The 16,879-nt window shown below is 45.4% G+C and overlaps 1 protein-coding gene across 2 annotated transcripts in view; it reads left to right on the top strand.

Moving 5' to 3' along the window:
• The window catches only part of LOC124014543 (DENN domain-containing protein 4C-like), a 57,181-nt gene that overhangs the window by 18,142 nt on the left and 22,160 nt on the right, over window positions 1–16,879 (top strand). Inside the window, exons 1-11 of one of the 2 annotated variants that reach the window (XM_046329661.1) lie at window positions 9,597–9,734; window positions 10,785–10,953; window positions 11,130–11,382; window positions 11,936–12,005; window positions 13,334–13,503; window positions 14,051–14,292; window positions 14,535–14,601; window positions 14,682–14,740; window positions 15,871–16,015; window positions 16,225–16,400; window positions 16,581–16,681. In XM_046329661.1, the coding sequence (XP_046185617.1) occupies window positions 11,380–11,382; window positions 11,936–12,005; window positions 13,334–13,503; window positions 14,051–14,292; window positions 14,535–14,601; window positions 14,682–14,740; window positions 15,871–16,015; window positions 16,225–16,400; window positions 16,581–16,681 (1,033 nt within the window). In that variant the 5' untranslated portion in view covers window positions 9,597–9,734; window positions 10,785–10,953; window positions 11,130–11,379. Of the gene's footprint in view, window positions 1–9,423; window positions 9,735–10,784; window positions 10,954–11,129; window positions 11,383–11,935; window positions 12,006–13,333; window positions 13,504–14,050; window positions 14,293–14,534; window positions 14,602–14,681; window positions 14,741–15,870; window positions 16,016–16,224; window positions 16,401–16,580; window positions 16,682–16,879 lie in introns of those variants that run through there. The other variant, XM_046329660.1, reaches the window with a different exon arrangement.

Raw genomic sequence — 16,879 nt, 5'->3', positions numbered from 1 at the left:
TTTAATTCCGGCGAAGGGTGTGTTTGATATGAGATGCTGTGTGCATTAGTATACTTAGGCCGACAAAAAAATTACATCACGACTTTGTTGTGGTTGTAGGTAGTTTTAGGGGATTTTTGTTCTGAGCCTTACAAGGTGCAGATTTACAGATTTGATGAAGGCCTAACTGCTTTGGTATAATGGGGTGTTGGCAGTACAGTGTTTCTGTCTGTGTGCCTGTCTGCCTGTGTTGCTTGTTTATGTGAGGGAGCAGGCATCTGTGCCCACGCTGCCGGGAAGCTGGCATGGCCATGAATGAGTCATATCCCCCACTACTACTACTTCTACCACCTTAAAGGATGATCTGGGATAAGAGTTTGTTCACGACTCCTGCTGGCACCACACTGACAGCTAGAGAACAAGGAGCTCTTTTTGTCTTAGTGGATGTTTGTGGTCTAACGTTAACTGTCTACAGTAAAAATGTTTTATACTCCGTGTATGAGTAGTCTTCAATAATCCAGTGAGATTGTGAACTCATCGTTTGAGTTGGTAATTTTATTCAACAGAAAATATGTACCAAAAGGCAATTTTTTTTTCTTTTTTTTGTGGACTGTAAGTGGATTTTAGTGGCCTAACCCCCACACCTGGGCTGTATGGACAAATCCATATCACGATAAATGGACTAATTGATGGTATAATGATAAATGGAATGATAGGTTTTTAACATTAAGCTGTCCCACCTTTTTAAAAATTGTATTTCTCTTTACGACAACTCATTTTATGGTTGAAGCCATCGATTGTTCCATTAACAATCTGTCATTAGTCAACTTATTTCATTTAAAACTAAACACCACTCAATTAAATCAAATAAAAAAATAAAATTTTATTTATATAGCCCTTCGTACATCAGCTGATATCTCAAGTGCTGTACAGAAACCCAGCCTAAAACCCCAAACAGCAAGCAATGCAGGTGTAGAAGCACGGTGGCTAGGGAAAAACTCCCTAGAAAGGCCAAAACCTAGGAAGAAACCTAGAGAGGAACCAGGCTATGTGGGGTGACCAGTCCTCTTCTGGCTGTGCCGGGTGTAGATTATAACAGAACATGGCCAAGATGTTCAAATGTTCATAAATGACCAGCATGGTCCAATAATAATAAGGCAGAACAGTTGAAACTGGAGCAGCAGCACGGCCAGGTGGACTGGGGACAGCAAGGAGTCATCATGTCAGGTAGTCCTGGGGCATGGTCCTAGGGCTCAGGTCCTCCGAGAGAGAGAAAGAAAGAGAGAATTAGAGAGAGCACATGTGGGGTGGCCAGTTTATCCAGAGAGACATAGTCAGTGCATTTAAATACGGAAGATAAAACAACCACAAGCCTCCAAGGCCGCGCCCTGCAGCATTTAATATCTACTGTCCTCCTCTCCCAACTAGTCATAGGTCATGTCCTAGTTGTTTCTGTCTATCTAGTACAGGCTACTTATCTAATCGTAATGATCAGTGTCAATCATTTCTGGTTTACACACACACCTACTGCTACTGCTCCTCGTGCTGCTACTACTACGACTACTACTACTACTAGTAGTGCTAGGCTGCTACTACTACTACTACCACTACTACTACTAGTAGTAGTGCTAGGCTTCTACTTCTAGTAGTGCTAGGCTGCTAGTACTAGGCTGCTGCTACTACTGCTAGTACTAGGCTGCTGCTGCTACTACTACTAGTAGTAGTGCTAGGCTACGATGACTTGTAGTAGTGCTAGGCTACTACGACTAGTGGTGGTGGTGCTCGGCTACTACGACTAGTGGTGGTGGTGCTCGGCTACTACGACTAGTGGTGGTGGTGCTAGGCTACTACGACTAGTGGTGGTGGTGCTCGGCTACTACGACTAGTGGTGGTGGTGCTAGGCTACTACGACTAGTGGTGGTGGTGCTGCAGACTGTCCGCAATAGGCTGGGAAGAGGGCTTGTAGGCCTGTTGTAAGTCAAGTCCTCACCAGACATCACTGGCATCAACGTCGCCTATGGGCACAAACCCACTGTCGCTGGACCAGACAGGACCGGCAAAAAGTGCTCTTCACTGACGAGTCGCGGTTTTGTCTCACCAGGGGTGATGGTCGGATTCGTGTTTATTGTCGCAGGAGTGAGCGTTACACCAAGGCCTGTACTCTGGAGGGGGATCGATTTGGAGGTGAAGGGTCCGTCATGGTCTGGGGGGTTGTATCACAGCATCATCAGACTGAGCTTGTTGTCATTGCAGGCAATCTCAACACTGTGCGTTACAGGGAAGACATTCTCCTCCCTCATGTGGTACACTTCCTGCAGGCTCATCCTGACATGACCCTCCAGCATGACAATGCTACCAGCCATACTGCTCGTTCTATGCATGATTTCCTGCAAGACAGTAATGTCAGTGTTCTGCCATGGCCAGCGAAGAACCTAGATCTCAATCCCATTGAGCACGTCTGGGACCTGTTTGATTGGAGGGTGAGGGCTTGGGTCATTCCCCCCAAAAATGTCCGGGAACTTGCAGGTGCCTTGGTGGAAGAGTGTGGTAACACCTCACAGCAAGAACTGACAAATCTGGTGCAGTCCATGAGGAGGAGATGCACTGCAGTACTTTGTATCTGGTGTGGCCACCAGCTGCATTGACTGTTACTTTTGATTTTGACCCCCCCTTTGTTCAGGGACACATTATTCCGTTTCTGTTAGTCACATGTCTGTGGAACTTGTTCAGTTTATGTCTGTTGTTAAATCTTTTTCATACAAATATTTACACTTTATGTTTGCTGAAAATCAATGCAGCTGACAGTGAGAGGACGTTTCTTTTTTTGCTGAGTTTACTACGACTACCGCTGCTAGTGCTGCTACTACTACTACTGCTACTACTACTACTGCTACTACTACTGCTGCTACTACTACTGCTGCTACTACTACTGCTGCTACTACTACTGCTACTACTACTACTGCTGCTACTACTACTGCTACTACTACTGCTGCTGCTACTACTACTGCTGCTGCTGCTACTGCTGCTACTACTACTGCTGCTGCTGCTACTACTACTGCTGCTACTACTACTGCTGCTGCTACTACTACTAGTGCTGCTACTACTAGTGCTGCTACTACTAGTGCTGCTACTACTAGTGCTGCTACTACTAGTGCTGCTGCTACTAGTGCTGCTGCTGCTACTACTAGTGCTGCTGCTGCTGCTACTACTAGTGCTGCTGCTGCTGCTACTACTAGTGCTGCTGCTACTGCTACTAGTGCTGCTACTACTAGTGCTGCTGCTGCTACTAGTGCTGCTACTACTAGTGCTGCTGCTGCTACTACTAGTGCTGCTACTACTAGTGCTGCTGCTGCTACTACTAGTGCTGCTACTACTACTAGTGCTGCTACTACTACTAGTGCTGCTACTACTACTAGTGCTGCTACTACTACTAGTGCTGCTACTACTACTACTGCTGCTACTACTACTACTGCTGCTACTACGACGACTAGTGCTGCTGCTGCGACTAGTGCTGCTACGACTAGTGCTGCTACGACGACTAGTGTGCTGCTGCTGCGACTACTAGTGCTGCTGCTGCTACGACTACTAGTGCTGCTGCTGCTACTACTAGTGCTGCTGCTGCTACTACTAGTGCTGCTGCTGCTACTACTAGTGCTGCTGCTACTAGTGCTGCTGCTGCTACTACTCGTGCTAGTGCAACTACTATGACTAGTGCTGCTGCTACTACTGCTAAGTACTACTACTGCTGCTACTCTTGCTCCTACTACTAGTACTACTATTACTACTATGACTAGTAATACTAGTGCTGCAGCTACTACTACTACTACTACTACTACTACTACTACTAGTAGTAGTGCTGCTGCTACTACTAGTACTACTGTTACTACTATGACTAGTACTACTGCTACTAGTGCTGCAACCAATACTCCTACTACTGCTGATGATACTACTGCTAGTAGTGCTGCTACTACTGATGCTACTACTAGTGCTGCTGCTGCTACTACTAGTGCTGCTACTACTAGTGCTGCTGCTACTACTACTAGTGCTGCTACTACTAGTGCTGCTGCTGCTACTACTAGTGCTGCTGCTGCTGCTACTACTAGTGCTGCTACTACTAGTGCTGCTGCTGCTACTACTGCTGCTACTACTAGTGCTGCTGCTGCTACTTCTAGTGCTGCTACTACTAGTGCTGCTACTACTACTAGTGCTGCTACTACTACTACTGCTGCTACTACTACTACTGCTGCTACTACGACGACTAGTGCTGCTACGACGACTAGTGCTGCTACGACGACTAGTGCTGCTACGACGACTAGTGCTGCTACGACGACTAGTGCTGCTACGACGACTAGTGCTGCTACGACTAGTGCTGCTACGACTAGTGCTGCTGCTGCTACGACTAGTGCTGCTACGACTAGTGCTGCTACGACTAGTGCTGCTACGACTAGTGCTGCTACGACTAGTGCTGCTACGACTAGTGCTGCTACGACTAGTGCTGCTGCGACTAGTGCTGCTGCTGCTACGACTAGTGCTGCTGCTGCTACTACTAGCTGCTGCTGCTACTACTAGTGCTGCTGCTGCTACTACTAGTGCTGCTGCTGCTACTACTAGTGCTGCTGCTGCTACTACTAGTGCTGCTGCTACTAGTGCTGCTGCTGCTGCTAGTGCTGCTGCTGCTGCTAGTGCTGCTGCTGCTACTAGTGCTGCTGCTACTACTGCTGCTACTACTACTACTAGTGCTGCTGCTGCTACGACGACTAGTGCTGCTGCTGCTACGACGACTAGTGCTGCTGCTGCTACGACGACTAGTGCTGCTGCTGCTACGACGACTAGTGCTGCTGCTGCTACGACGACTAGTGCTGCTGCTGCTACGACGACTAGTGCTGCTGCTGCTACGACGACTAGTGCTGCTGCTACTACTCGTGGTGCTACTACTACTACTCGTGGTGCTACTACTAGTGCTAGTGCAACTACTATGACTAGTGCTGCTGCTACTACTGCTAAGTACTACTACTGCTGCTACTCTTGCTCCTACTACTAGTACTACTATTACTACTATGACTAGTAATACTAGTGCTGCAGCTACTACTACTACTACTACTACTACTACTACTACTACTACTAGTAGTGCTGCTGCTACTACTAGTACTACTGTTACTACTATGACTAGTACTACTGCTACTAGTGCTGCAACCAATACTCCTACTACTGCTGATGATACTACTGCTAGTAGTGCTGCTACTACTGATGCTACTACTAGTGCTGCTACTGCTACTAGTGCTGATGCTACTGCTACTTCTAGAGCTGCTAGTGCTGATGCTACTGTTACTACTAGTGCTGATGCTACTGTTACTACTAGTGCTGATGCTGCTGCTGCTACTAGTGCTGATGCTACTAGTGCTAGTACTCCTGCTGCTACTAATGCAACTGCTACTACTATTGCTGCTAATACTATACTACTAGTGCTGCTAATACTACTACTGCTGCTGCTACTACTACTGTAGTAGTGCTACTGCTGCTGCTGCTACTGCTGCTGCTACTACTACTACTACTACTACTTAGCTTACTACTAATTATTACATTAAGTGATGCTTTTTGAAATCAAGTTCCTCCATACTGGCACCACATGGACAGTGCTAAAGAATTGAGGGCCTCTGGGTCAAGGAATGAACACTGTCGGCTCTGCTGCTGACTCCTGACCTCTCATCAGCTAACATGAGCTTAGCACCTCAGGATAGCCTAGCTACGCATGGTGCTAAGGCTAGCACCCATCCACCCTAGCTCAATGCCAATTCATAGTTTAATTCTCAACACTCACCCCTATGTTCACTCTAAGGGATCAACACAGTGTCCTCAAACGGAGCTGACAGAGGTTCCAAAATATTCAGCTGCACAAATGTACACACAACTACGTGTAGAGCGACGCAAACGGTCCTCTGTCGGCTCTATTTGCGTAGACCCCTTTAGGCGTCAAACTCAAACCAACATGACAACACACTTTGAGTGACAGCTGCTTGAATGAACAAGTCTAGAGGCTACTCTAAATAGGCGTATGCTTCTGGTCTAGTTATCATGACCGTGTGTCCCTAGTCCATCAATATTGATATTTTCGTTGTCACAGGGCACTTGGCAAGCTGCTTTAAAAGCCCATTCAGGCGAGCCTCGTTAAGCTGTGGGTAATGCAATGTTATAACGTAGATGTTATGGCAAGATGTATTTAAATGGCTCAGTCCGTGTTAATTGAAACATACAGTATAGTATTGATTAGCTCTGAAACAAACAATACATCAGTCACTAAGTTTTGTGTTATGTTGCCATAGTGCAAAAACCTGTATATTCAGCTGTTTTTTTTGTGTGGCTGCGTTTACTTTGGCAGTCCAATTCTGATCTTTTTTTTCACTAATTGGTCTTTTGTTCAATCAGATCTGAAAAAGATCTGATGTGAATAGCACTGATGTGCTTTGTCAAAAGACCAATTAGTGGTCTTCAGAGTTTTGGTGTGAAATGTCTGACACTACATTGAGAGAGCCAGACCCCTCTGCCTACGCATACAAATTTAAAAAGTAACAAGACAAGTTGTTTTCCAGTCACAAGTCCACTAACCACCACCAGACAAACTCTGTGTCATAACGGAGCGTTTAGCTGGAACACATTTTATGGTGTGCTTTATTATATGGTAAACAATGTATTTAAAAAAACAAAAATCTATTTCTTGACTCTGTTACCAGTGAGGTGTAACCATGGATACGATGGTTTAAATCTCTGCAGAAAGTAGGAACGTCAGTGCCTTATCTCTGTCTGCTATAGTGCACTGCATAGCATACTACGGGCTCTGTTGAATCAAGCTAACTCACTATCTGAATGGTGAAGGGGTTGGACGAACAACATATTTGTGGTACGAGAAAGCATGTTCGGATTCATTTGGATGACAGCTTTGTTTAATACGCAAAAAGAAACTTGTATGCATTTTGATTTGCACACACACAATATTTTGGCCAAGATGCAATATCAGCCATGATCAGTACCCTGCGTATGTCTCTATCCCATGATTTGGAAAGTACCACTAAGTAGGCACATGAGACATGTATAGATTCAATAGCATGACAAACCCTCATGGTATGGAAGGAATGCTGCCCCCCCCAGAGCTAAGGAGACTGCCACGGGTAAGAGTGTTCTATGGGATGCATCTGTGTGCTCCTATGAGCCTGAGTGCCTGTCTGTCCCACTCACTCTCTCCATTGAGCTAGCCAAAGCGGAAGCCACTGTGTGCATATGTCGTCCGTCCCCCTTCCCTCACCATTTGACACGTAACGCTCCAGGGAACTTTTAGCGTTTCCATTGTATTCTCCAACCAAACACCATCAGAGGGGATGCCACCCCTCTCTCACTAATCAAAGCGTTTTTTATTGCCTGCCTTGTTTGTGGAAACCGTATTGTCTGGCTCTTGACCATGATGTAATGCTTTGAGGGTGAAATCCAACAGGCATGCACCACTCAGTCTTTGATTAGCATACTGCGACTGTATCAAGTGTCTTACAGTAAGAGTGCTGATTTAAGATCAGTTTGGCCTTTTTTTGATGATGACTCAATTACATATGACGTGGGAATCTGATCCTAGTTCAGCACTCCTACTCTGAGATTCTTTATACAGAGCTGAGCTGTGTACCTCCTGATCTAAAATATTGCTCTTCGTTGAGTTGGTAGCAGTTCTGTTTCCCTACACCTTTTTAGTGAGATAATTAAAGGCTGCTAAATCCAGAGGGATATCCTGAAACTCCCATTTTGACTTTGCTGCTGGTGAATAAAGAAACCCTGCTATGCTTCCCTCCCCAAAAGCCTCTGTGGAGATTGAACCTCCTTCTTCCTCTGCTGCTCATGTTGCTACACGTGATGCACTGGATAATGTCTGACCTGGCAAGAACAAGGTCATGGTGCTGTGCTGAAAGTCTGAGATGGAGTTGATTTAAACACTATTATGAAGCCGGCTAAATTAAGTCCAGAGCCGTGTGCTCTTTCAGTTCAGAGGAGCCACGTTGCTCCTTTCTTCGTTCTGGCTCCTGCCCCATGCTGCAGCTGACTCCTGACTCACCACTGGAAAATGTCTCTTCCTGTGTGGGTCTCCGCTGCTTTCTTAGCCTTTCTTTCTTCTTAGACGGCCGTGTTGCTTCTTTATGCTATATTCTCCTTCCAAAGCCCAGTGTTTTTCTTGGACGTCTGAATAAGCCCTATTTGCACCACAGAGAACTCCTCCAATTGCTCCAAAGTGTATGAAGCAGTCCGTATTCAATGGGATCCCCACACTCTCACATGTCACATTATGCAAGATGACCTGGACTTACGCTGCCAAGTTATTTGAGGCTGTACCGTTGACAGTATTTATGCTTGTGTTCATATCGTGCCCAGCCAATGGCTTGTTCAGCGATTATGTTGAGGGATTTGAGTACCATGTAGACTTATAAAAGTAATTGTTTTTTTATACCCACAAAGAGAGCAGCTATGATAGTTGCCACCCCCTCTGAGTCAAACTTGTGTTGTAAATAACAGGTGTAAACTGCTTCCCATCGATGCAGAGTGAAAAATAGTAACACAAGGAATAAATTGCACATCACTAATTACATATGCTAATGACTAAATATTTGCCATGGTGCTTATTACTGCTAATTGGTGAGTCATGTTACGTCTTCTACAGCCGGAACATCTGTTAAATCATCTCTGAGCTTTAGCATAGCGGTCCTTATTCTCCGGATGGAATCGTTTTCCATCCCATGTGAAAAGAATAACAAGACTCCAATTCTTTAGTTTTCACAGAGCGTTTTTTTTAAAGACTTGTTTCGTCTTGATTTATGCTCACAGTGGATTCCACACTGCTCTGCTGCTCTCTTTTGCCTCTCCCAAGTCACGAAGCTCCTAACTCTCTCCATGCCCCTTAGTCTGCGACCAGGAAGTGAACAAGTCCAGTCATTCCTTAAGTACATTAGGTACTTTATGGTGGGATGCTGTTCAGACACTCACTTACTGTTAGACATATACAATCATATTAGGGATTCTACATATGCTGTTAGAATGTATAGGTCTGTCCCATGGTGAAAGTGAGGTATAAGTAGGCGATCGTTCCCTTGTGACTTCCTCAGTACCATCTATAGACTACGACTGTGTCCTAAAAGTGAACCTATTCCTACATCTCAGTGCTTGACGCATCACCACAGACACCCTGGTTCGATTGCAGGCTTTATCACAACCGGCCGTGATTGGGAGTCCCATAGGGCGGCGCACAAATGGCCCGGTGTAGGCCGTCATTGTAAATAAGAATTTGTTCTTAACTGACCTGCCGAGTTAAATAAATATAAATATTCCCTACATAGTGCGCATAGGCTGCATCACAAATGGCACCTAGGCTACATTCTCTGACCTCTATCCTCACCTTTTGCTCTTCTCTCTCCTCAGGCACGCCCAGTCATGATCGAGGACAAGGGTCACCGTGTGACCGACTACTTTGTGGTGGCCGGGCTGACGGACAAGTCCACGCCACTGGAGCAGGACCTGTCGGAGACCAAGTCCAGCGGGCCCAAGGCACCCATCACTGACCTGGCTGTCATCAACAAGTCAGCGGGCGAGACGGTGCCGGAGGGCTTCACCTGCATCGAGAGCACCTACAGCGCGCAGCAGGCCAACCTCAACCATGGCAGCCTTAAGAGCCCCGAGATATTTCTCTGCTACAAGAGGGGCCACGACAAGCCCCCACTCATTGACATCGGGTGTGTGTGTGTGTGCTCTTCTGTGAACCCAAATGAGCTATTCAACGTGTGTGAGCACCACACTAGTTAGTGTTACACAATGGTATCATTAGGGTTAACTCTAAAACAGGAAAGCCATAACCTCTAAATCCCTTACTCGTCCTAATGAGACCAATTACCGGAGTAGTCATTTCTAATAAAGCTGCCAAGTACATCTAGTTTAATCAATTTCCATTGATAAGAGAGAAAATGGTAGTGAAATATTGCTTCTCGTGTATTATTGCTCTTTTGTGGACTAACCCTTGGTAATATGGTGCGTGCTTATGAGTTTAATGGGTTATATGCTAGATTTATTGAATGCATCCCAATTTGTGAATTAAATCATTTCATTTTCAGGCACTTTTCCTTTTCTGTCTATTAGGGAAATAAGAGCACCCAATAATGTTGCATTTTGGAAGAGTGATTTCACCCACTATTTAATTAGTGTCTAGAAACCAGATATTCCCCCACCAGTGGAAAATATCTACTCTTTGTTGCGTTTTGCCTTCACTTCAGTTCTGTTTTGTTTCCAGTGGCCATGTAACGTTCTGTGGCCAGAGAAGGAGGTGCGTAGCAATAACCCCCATTGGCTTTACTTGAAATGTGACGACACTGAAGTTTAAACTTTGCACCATGCTAACTCATTGAGACGCCAAAAACTCTTTTGGTGTTGCAAGGTTGAATAAACTTCAAAAGACCCGTGTATTTACAATTTGTATGTTTTCTGAAGTAGAATGTGCGGTATCTATTGGGGTTAAACTCCAGAGATGGCTCAGTGAAACATTTGTGTTCTGTGGTAGTGACTGCCTACTACATTAGGTCAGACTCGTTCTGCAGAGTGAACAAGAGGCCAGGTCTGAGTGAGGACTGATTATGTGTAGGCAGGAGTCATTCCCCTGCCATTCCCCAACACTATCTGCCAATCTCAGCTTCCTCACACGTTGACGCTCAGGACTTTTGAATGCAGGTCAGAGGATAGCCGCGTGGGCGACGGCATTAGTCTGTGACACTCTTTCCTTCTCTCTTTCTCAGTTTTTACCTACTGTGGGATATGTTGGACAACATTTAGAAAATTCACTCCAGTGGTGTCCTGTAGTTGGAGGCGCTGGCCATACCTAGGCTTATTTTCTTTTGGCCATGGTGGTACTGTGTCTTTCTGTTTCCATTTCATTCTTACCAGTTTGTGAAAGACTCTGTAAAGGTAATTGCTCCTTCAATTCACTTCATCTGTAGAATTATTCTGTCTAGTTTGTGAATGTGTTTGTTGTTTGTATTCATGTGTGATGTGAGTGAATGTGCACATATTATACACTAATATTATCTCTCTCTCCCCCCTCTGTTTCTCTCTCCGTCTCCCCCCCTCTCTCTGTATCTCAGGGTGTTATATGAAGGTAAGGAGCGTCTCATCCAGGGCTGTGAGGTAATCCAGGCCACGCCGTATGGCCGCTGTGCCAACGTCAACAACAGCTCTGCCACCTCGCAGCGCATCTTCATCACCTTACGCCGCGCGCCACCCGTCCAGCCCCAGAACTCCCTGTCCGTCACTGACATCTGCGTCATCGTCACCAGCAAGGGCGAGACGCCGCCACACACCTTCTGCAAGGTGGACAAGAACCTCAACTGTGGCATGGTGAGTTGAGGCCACTGGTAATGAAGTAGGCTGATGACCAACTCAGTGGCCTTGGGATCAGAGTTTCCCTCCTGTGATTGGAAGGCTGGTGCTTCCATCCCTCATCGAGTCATATCAAAGACTCTAAAAATGACACCCGATGCCTCTGCTTGGCACTCTGCATTAGGAGATGGACTAGAGCCCTGTCCAGGGGTGGACTTGTACATCAAGCTCCCTCATGCTACAGAAACAGGAGATGGGCTCCTGCCCTATGGGGAGTTCTGGTTTGGACACGGCTACTTTCTTAACCATGCCCACACACTCAATTGCTCTAACACATACCTTTTCGGTTGGTTTACAACATTTCGGCCCCTAGAAGGGTCTTCATCTGGGCCAGAAAGGTAGAGCTTTGGGGAATCGATGGGTGTGGAATGTACCGTATGGAGCTGGAATATACCGTGATATGAAATTCAGGCCATGCCACTCAACCTCGCTGAGAACATTCTGTCGAAATGAATCTTTGAAAATGTTGTTTTGAACCCAAAGTCACATGGTCTTGTTTTTCCTCCTCCAGTGGGGCTCTAGTGTTTTCCTGTGCTACAAGAAATCCGTGTCGGTGTCCAACTCCATTAATTACAAAGCCGGTGAGTCTCGCACGCTATTGGCTCTTTTATTGTTACTCTCAATCTACCCATCTCTCCGCATCAGTCTTTTCTGCGCTCATTGATGGATAGATATTATTTTCTCTAGCCTTTTGTTCAATGCTGTTTACCATATGTTTCCACTTGCTTCGTGCCTGAGTTGACTTCACAGTAATTGTACGTTGATCTTCTATGATTGATCTGATTTGAAAGGAGCTTTCTGTGTGCTGAAGATAAGACTAAATGCACTGGCAAATGTCAACTCGATCTGTCACTCAAATACCTGGAAACTGAACCACACTCTCCCTGATGATTCCTGGAATAAATGGCTAGAAATGAGCAGGTTTGATTTGGGGGCTGTTGTTGGCGTTTTTGAATCTCAATATATGTTTTGCGTCACGAATGCCACCCTATTTCCTATAGGCACTGGTCGAAAGTAGTGTGCTCTGTAGGGAATAGGGTGTCATTTGGGACAAAGTCCTAGGTTGAAATCGCTATTCGTCAACCTGGAGTTTAGAAAAGGGCACTGGCCTCACATTAGATGGGTTCACGGCGACTCTCATTAGCACATTTCTGGTGCTAATTTATTTCAAGGTGGAAAATAGTGGTGTGTGTCATTGCTGTCACCTGGTGTTAAATGGTTTATCTTTTCGCTTTTGGGTTTTTCACTTAAAAGACCTCCAAACAGGTTCTTATGGACTATACAAAAGCATGTGTAGAAATGTAATGTTTCTGAAGACATTTACCCCTTAAAATGTTCAGAGGGTTTTATTCACGCTATGTATCCACCTTCTTGTAAATGCAGCAGTTTGTCCCCATCTCCAACTTGCTACTTTTTGAGGTCAGAGCTGGGTGTTGGCTTAGACGGGCCCCGGTTCAGAGACTCCACATGCACACACACACTTTATCTTCACTAGGCCTTCTTCCTGTGAGGTGATGACCACACGCTGCTTCCTACCCCGCCTACTCCTTCAGTTGCTTTTTTTTCTCGACAACATTCTCTAACGTTCACAAAAGGCCATGGGTGACAAGGCATTGGTCAGCAAAGTGTTGATTTCTTTTGAAAATAATGTGTTCTAAATCTCAACACACTGGCTGACGTTAATGAAGGGATGAGAAGTGAAAGGGGTTTGATCTTATTCCAAGTTCTGTCCTTTCAACCTCCTCTCGTCCCTTCAATGTTCTGTTATGATTGTGTAGTGGGATCTGTTGACATCGTGTGTACCCCAGTTAGATCCATATTGCATAGCTAGGTTTATTACATGTCTTGTGTGTGTGATTGGCAGTATATAAAAAAAAAAAAGATAGATTGATTGCTCTCTCTCCTCCAGGCCTCATCTTCCGCTACCCAGAGGATGACTATGAGTCCTTCCCCCTGTCGGAGTCTGTGCCCCTGTTCTGCCTCCCCATGGGGGCTAAGATCGAATGCTGGACCCCCAACACACGCTACCCTCTCCCTGTCTTCTCCACCTTTGTGTTAACCAACTCCTCTGGGGAAAAGGTAAGTGGACTATAACAATGGAATTATATCAGTGAACTGGGATTTACACTGATTCGTGAATAGATTGATCAGGGCTGTTCCATTTATGTCCTGCAGGGCTGAAACACTTGTTTAGTTTTTCATTAGGAGAGAATGAAAACCGGAAATGTTTTGGTCCTCCAGGACAGGAATTGAATAGCCCTGTGAGAGTTGTCATAGTCAACATTCAAGTCTCACTTCCTGAGCTGCTTGTGACATTGGTATTGGGGAGAATTATTACTTTTCCCCTCAGGTTGTGTGTATCAAGGCACCTGAATGTCAGCTGCCTCTTGAGCAAACTACAATCTCATCACAAGTTATGTCACAAACCACGTTGCATTTCCCTGAGCTAGAGGGAGTAGGGAATTTGCTTTTCAAAATGTACTTCGCTATATAATTGTTGCATTTCGCAATTTAGTAATTGGTGCTTAAAAGTTAATCACCCTATCATAAAAATGTGTGAAGGGTGTTCGCTAAAGTCCCTAAAATTCTTGTCAATATATCTTTAATCTAATTTGCTCTGTGCCAGGTGTACGGTGCTGCCATCCAGTTCTATGAGGCCTACCCCATAGATCTCCTCAGTGAGAAGCAGAAGGTGCAGTTGGGCCTGCTCACCACCGTGGAGAAGAAGATGATCCCCAACCGGACGGTCAACACCAACAAGTGCATCTGCCTCCTTTCCCGCTGGCCCTTCTTCGAGTCGTTCCGCAAATTCCTCATGTTCCTCTACAAGCTGTCCGTCTCGGGCCCCCACCCGCTGCCCATCGAAAAGTAAGGATGCCGTCATTTGTCAATGGTGGGGGGTTGGGGATTTGAGTTGGAGATATGCTTGATATAGCTTGGGGTTTTCACTTTTGGGACTATTCCGTTGCTTCATTGTACCAGGAAAACGAAATCGGACGCAGCTCAAGATTAAAGTGTTTGACGCATGTATTTGACCCAGGTCTGGAGAGGAGTAGGTGGGTGTTTTGAAGCTAATGCTATTATTTTGCTTGCGTGTGTTTCTTTGCCAGGCACATCTCCCATTTCATGCACAACGTGTCCTTCCCCTCACCTCAGAGGCCCAGAATCTTGGTCCAGGTGAGATGTCGTTATTTCTGTGCTGGCGAATGCAGTTTATGTTGGTGTCGCTGTTGTGACAGCGTTGTATTCTCTTTCAGCTCTCTGCACACGACACCTTGATGCTCGCACAGCCTGTGTGTACTCCTATGCCTCTCAGGTAAGACCTTTTCTAGGCTATCAACATTTTTTAAATTATTTTTTCAATGGCTTGATTTCAGAGGGTACGTCCGTTCGACAACTGGTTTAGAGACCGTATAATCTAGGTCCTAAGGAAAAACTTCAGTTGCAGAACGAGAGAAAGGGCCCGGTCGTTTCCGTTGTCATGGTAGAGCATCAACTACAGTTTTTCCAGAGGAAATACCGGGGTTAGAAAAGGCAATCATCCACCAAGCACACTCCAAACTTTCTGTCTCTGTAATGCTAAACGCATGAATTACTGACAGTTTTCCCAGGTCAAATATTCACGCTTTGAAACTACCACTGGAAAACAGGCACTAGGACTGTCCCAGAAACAGCACTGCCTGTCTGTCACATTGTGGACAGTTCCGTCATTATTTAGTGTAGAAACACAGCCCCTGTACAGATGAAATAAACTGTTGTGCTGCTATTGCATTCCACCAAGAAACCTCATGTCGTCCATCAGGCTTTTTCCTCTCTACTGTTAATTTCAGAGTAGAATATGTTGTTGCTCAGCTAGTGAGAAGAACAGAAAGGCCTGCACACTTAATATGCTCCCAGTTGACCACCCTCATTGACAACGTTTCGATCCAACATGGATTTTGTTTGACCTGAAGATCTGTGTCGATTCAAAACGTTGTCAATAAAGGTAGTAAATTGGGAGCATATTCAGCGTGCCGGTCTTTCAGTTCTTTTCATTTTCATAAAGATGTGTCTATGACCACAAGCTCTTCAGTAGATGGTCAGCTAGTGAGCTCATGCCTTTTGGGACTGGAAGACTTGCTGGCTAGTGCCTTTGGGACAGATTTACAAGCGTTTGCTGCTTTGCAAAGTTTGAACCTATTACTCTCTGCAAATAAAATAAAGTATTTTTTCCCCTTAAAAGGTAAAAAAAAAAGGTTTTGTAATCTGATCTTTTGTCTCAATCCAGTTTACCTTCACCCCTTTCTGATTTACCCACACACCTTCTTTACTGCACATGTACCAATCCAACCAACCTTTCATGACCCATTGTATCCCTGAGTCTCGTTTGAATCCTCTCCCCAATACCTCTGTGGTCCTCTCTTCCCAACTCTCCTTTCCCTCTCGTCCCCTCCCCTCTCTCCTCAGTGGTGCAGACTACAGTACACTGCTGATTAACCTGGGCTCAGAGAACTGTGCCACGCTGTTGCACTTTGTCCTGCTGGAGAGTAAGATCCTGCTGCACTCCTTGAGACCCGCTGTACTCACCGGGGTCGCAGAGGCTGTGGTGGCGGTGAGTGATAAAGGATATGGTCATTCAGTTTTAATTGTGACAAGTGTTTTTAAAATGGACTATATAAATAAAATAGATGGGTTGGTTGGTTGGTGTTTTTAAAAAATCCAGTTACCGCTTGTATACATTATGTGGACTGTGTAGGAATGACATTAGGTTAAAATGTGAAAAAGAAGTTTGATTTTCTCTGTCTGTGTCCTGCTATCTAGATGATTTTTCCATTCCAGTGGCAGTGCCCGTACATCCCCCTCTGCCCACTCTCCCTGGCGGGGGTCCTCAATGCACCTTGTCCCTTCATTGTGGGCGTGGACTCCCGCTACTTTGACCTCTATGACCCTCCTCCGGACGTGGTCTGTGTGGACCTGGACACCAACACGATCTACCTGTAAGATCCAGACACTTTAAAGAAGCATTCCCCCATCTGTTAACACACTTATCCTCACTGTTGACCATGCCCCAGAAGCTGTTTTACAGTCCGTATATCGCATATGAGGTATTTTATAATTTATACCAATATGAGCATATTCCAATAACGCCTTACGAACATTCTGAACCATCTCTGCAGGTCTGATGAGAAGAAACACAGCAACTGGAAGAACCTCCCAAAGAAGCCCTGCAAAAGTCTGTTTAACTCCCTGACCAACCTGCAACACCAGCTGGGCATCGGTACAGTCACATAATTCTAGTTCAACTTTACTCTCGAGTCTCATAGAAATTGCTTCATGCCTGAGACATGGAACTGTGCTGTAAAATATCTGATACAGCATAGTGTGATTGGTGAAAAGGATATAAGTCAATAGCATGTTTAGCCTACTGTCCCTAGTCCTTTAGTATGTGAAATGTAATTATCCCTATCTGGTGGCT

This window comes from Oncorhynchus gorbuscha, linkage group LG25 (assembly GCF_021184085.1).
Source record: "Oncorhynchus gorbuscha isolate QuinsamMale2020 ecotype Even-year linkage group LG25, OgorEven_v1.0, whole genome shotgun sequence".
Classification (NCBI taxonomy): domain Eukaryota; kingdom Metazoa; phylum Chordata; class Actinopteri; order Salmoniformes; family Salmonidae; genus Oncorhynchus; species Oncorhynchus gorbuscha.
Note: the sequence above shows the minus strand (reverse complement) of the source record. Positions and strands in the feature narration are given on the sequence as shown.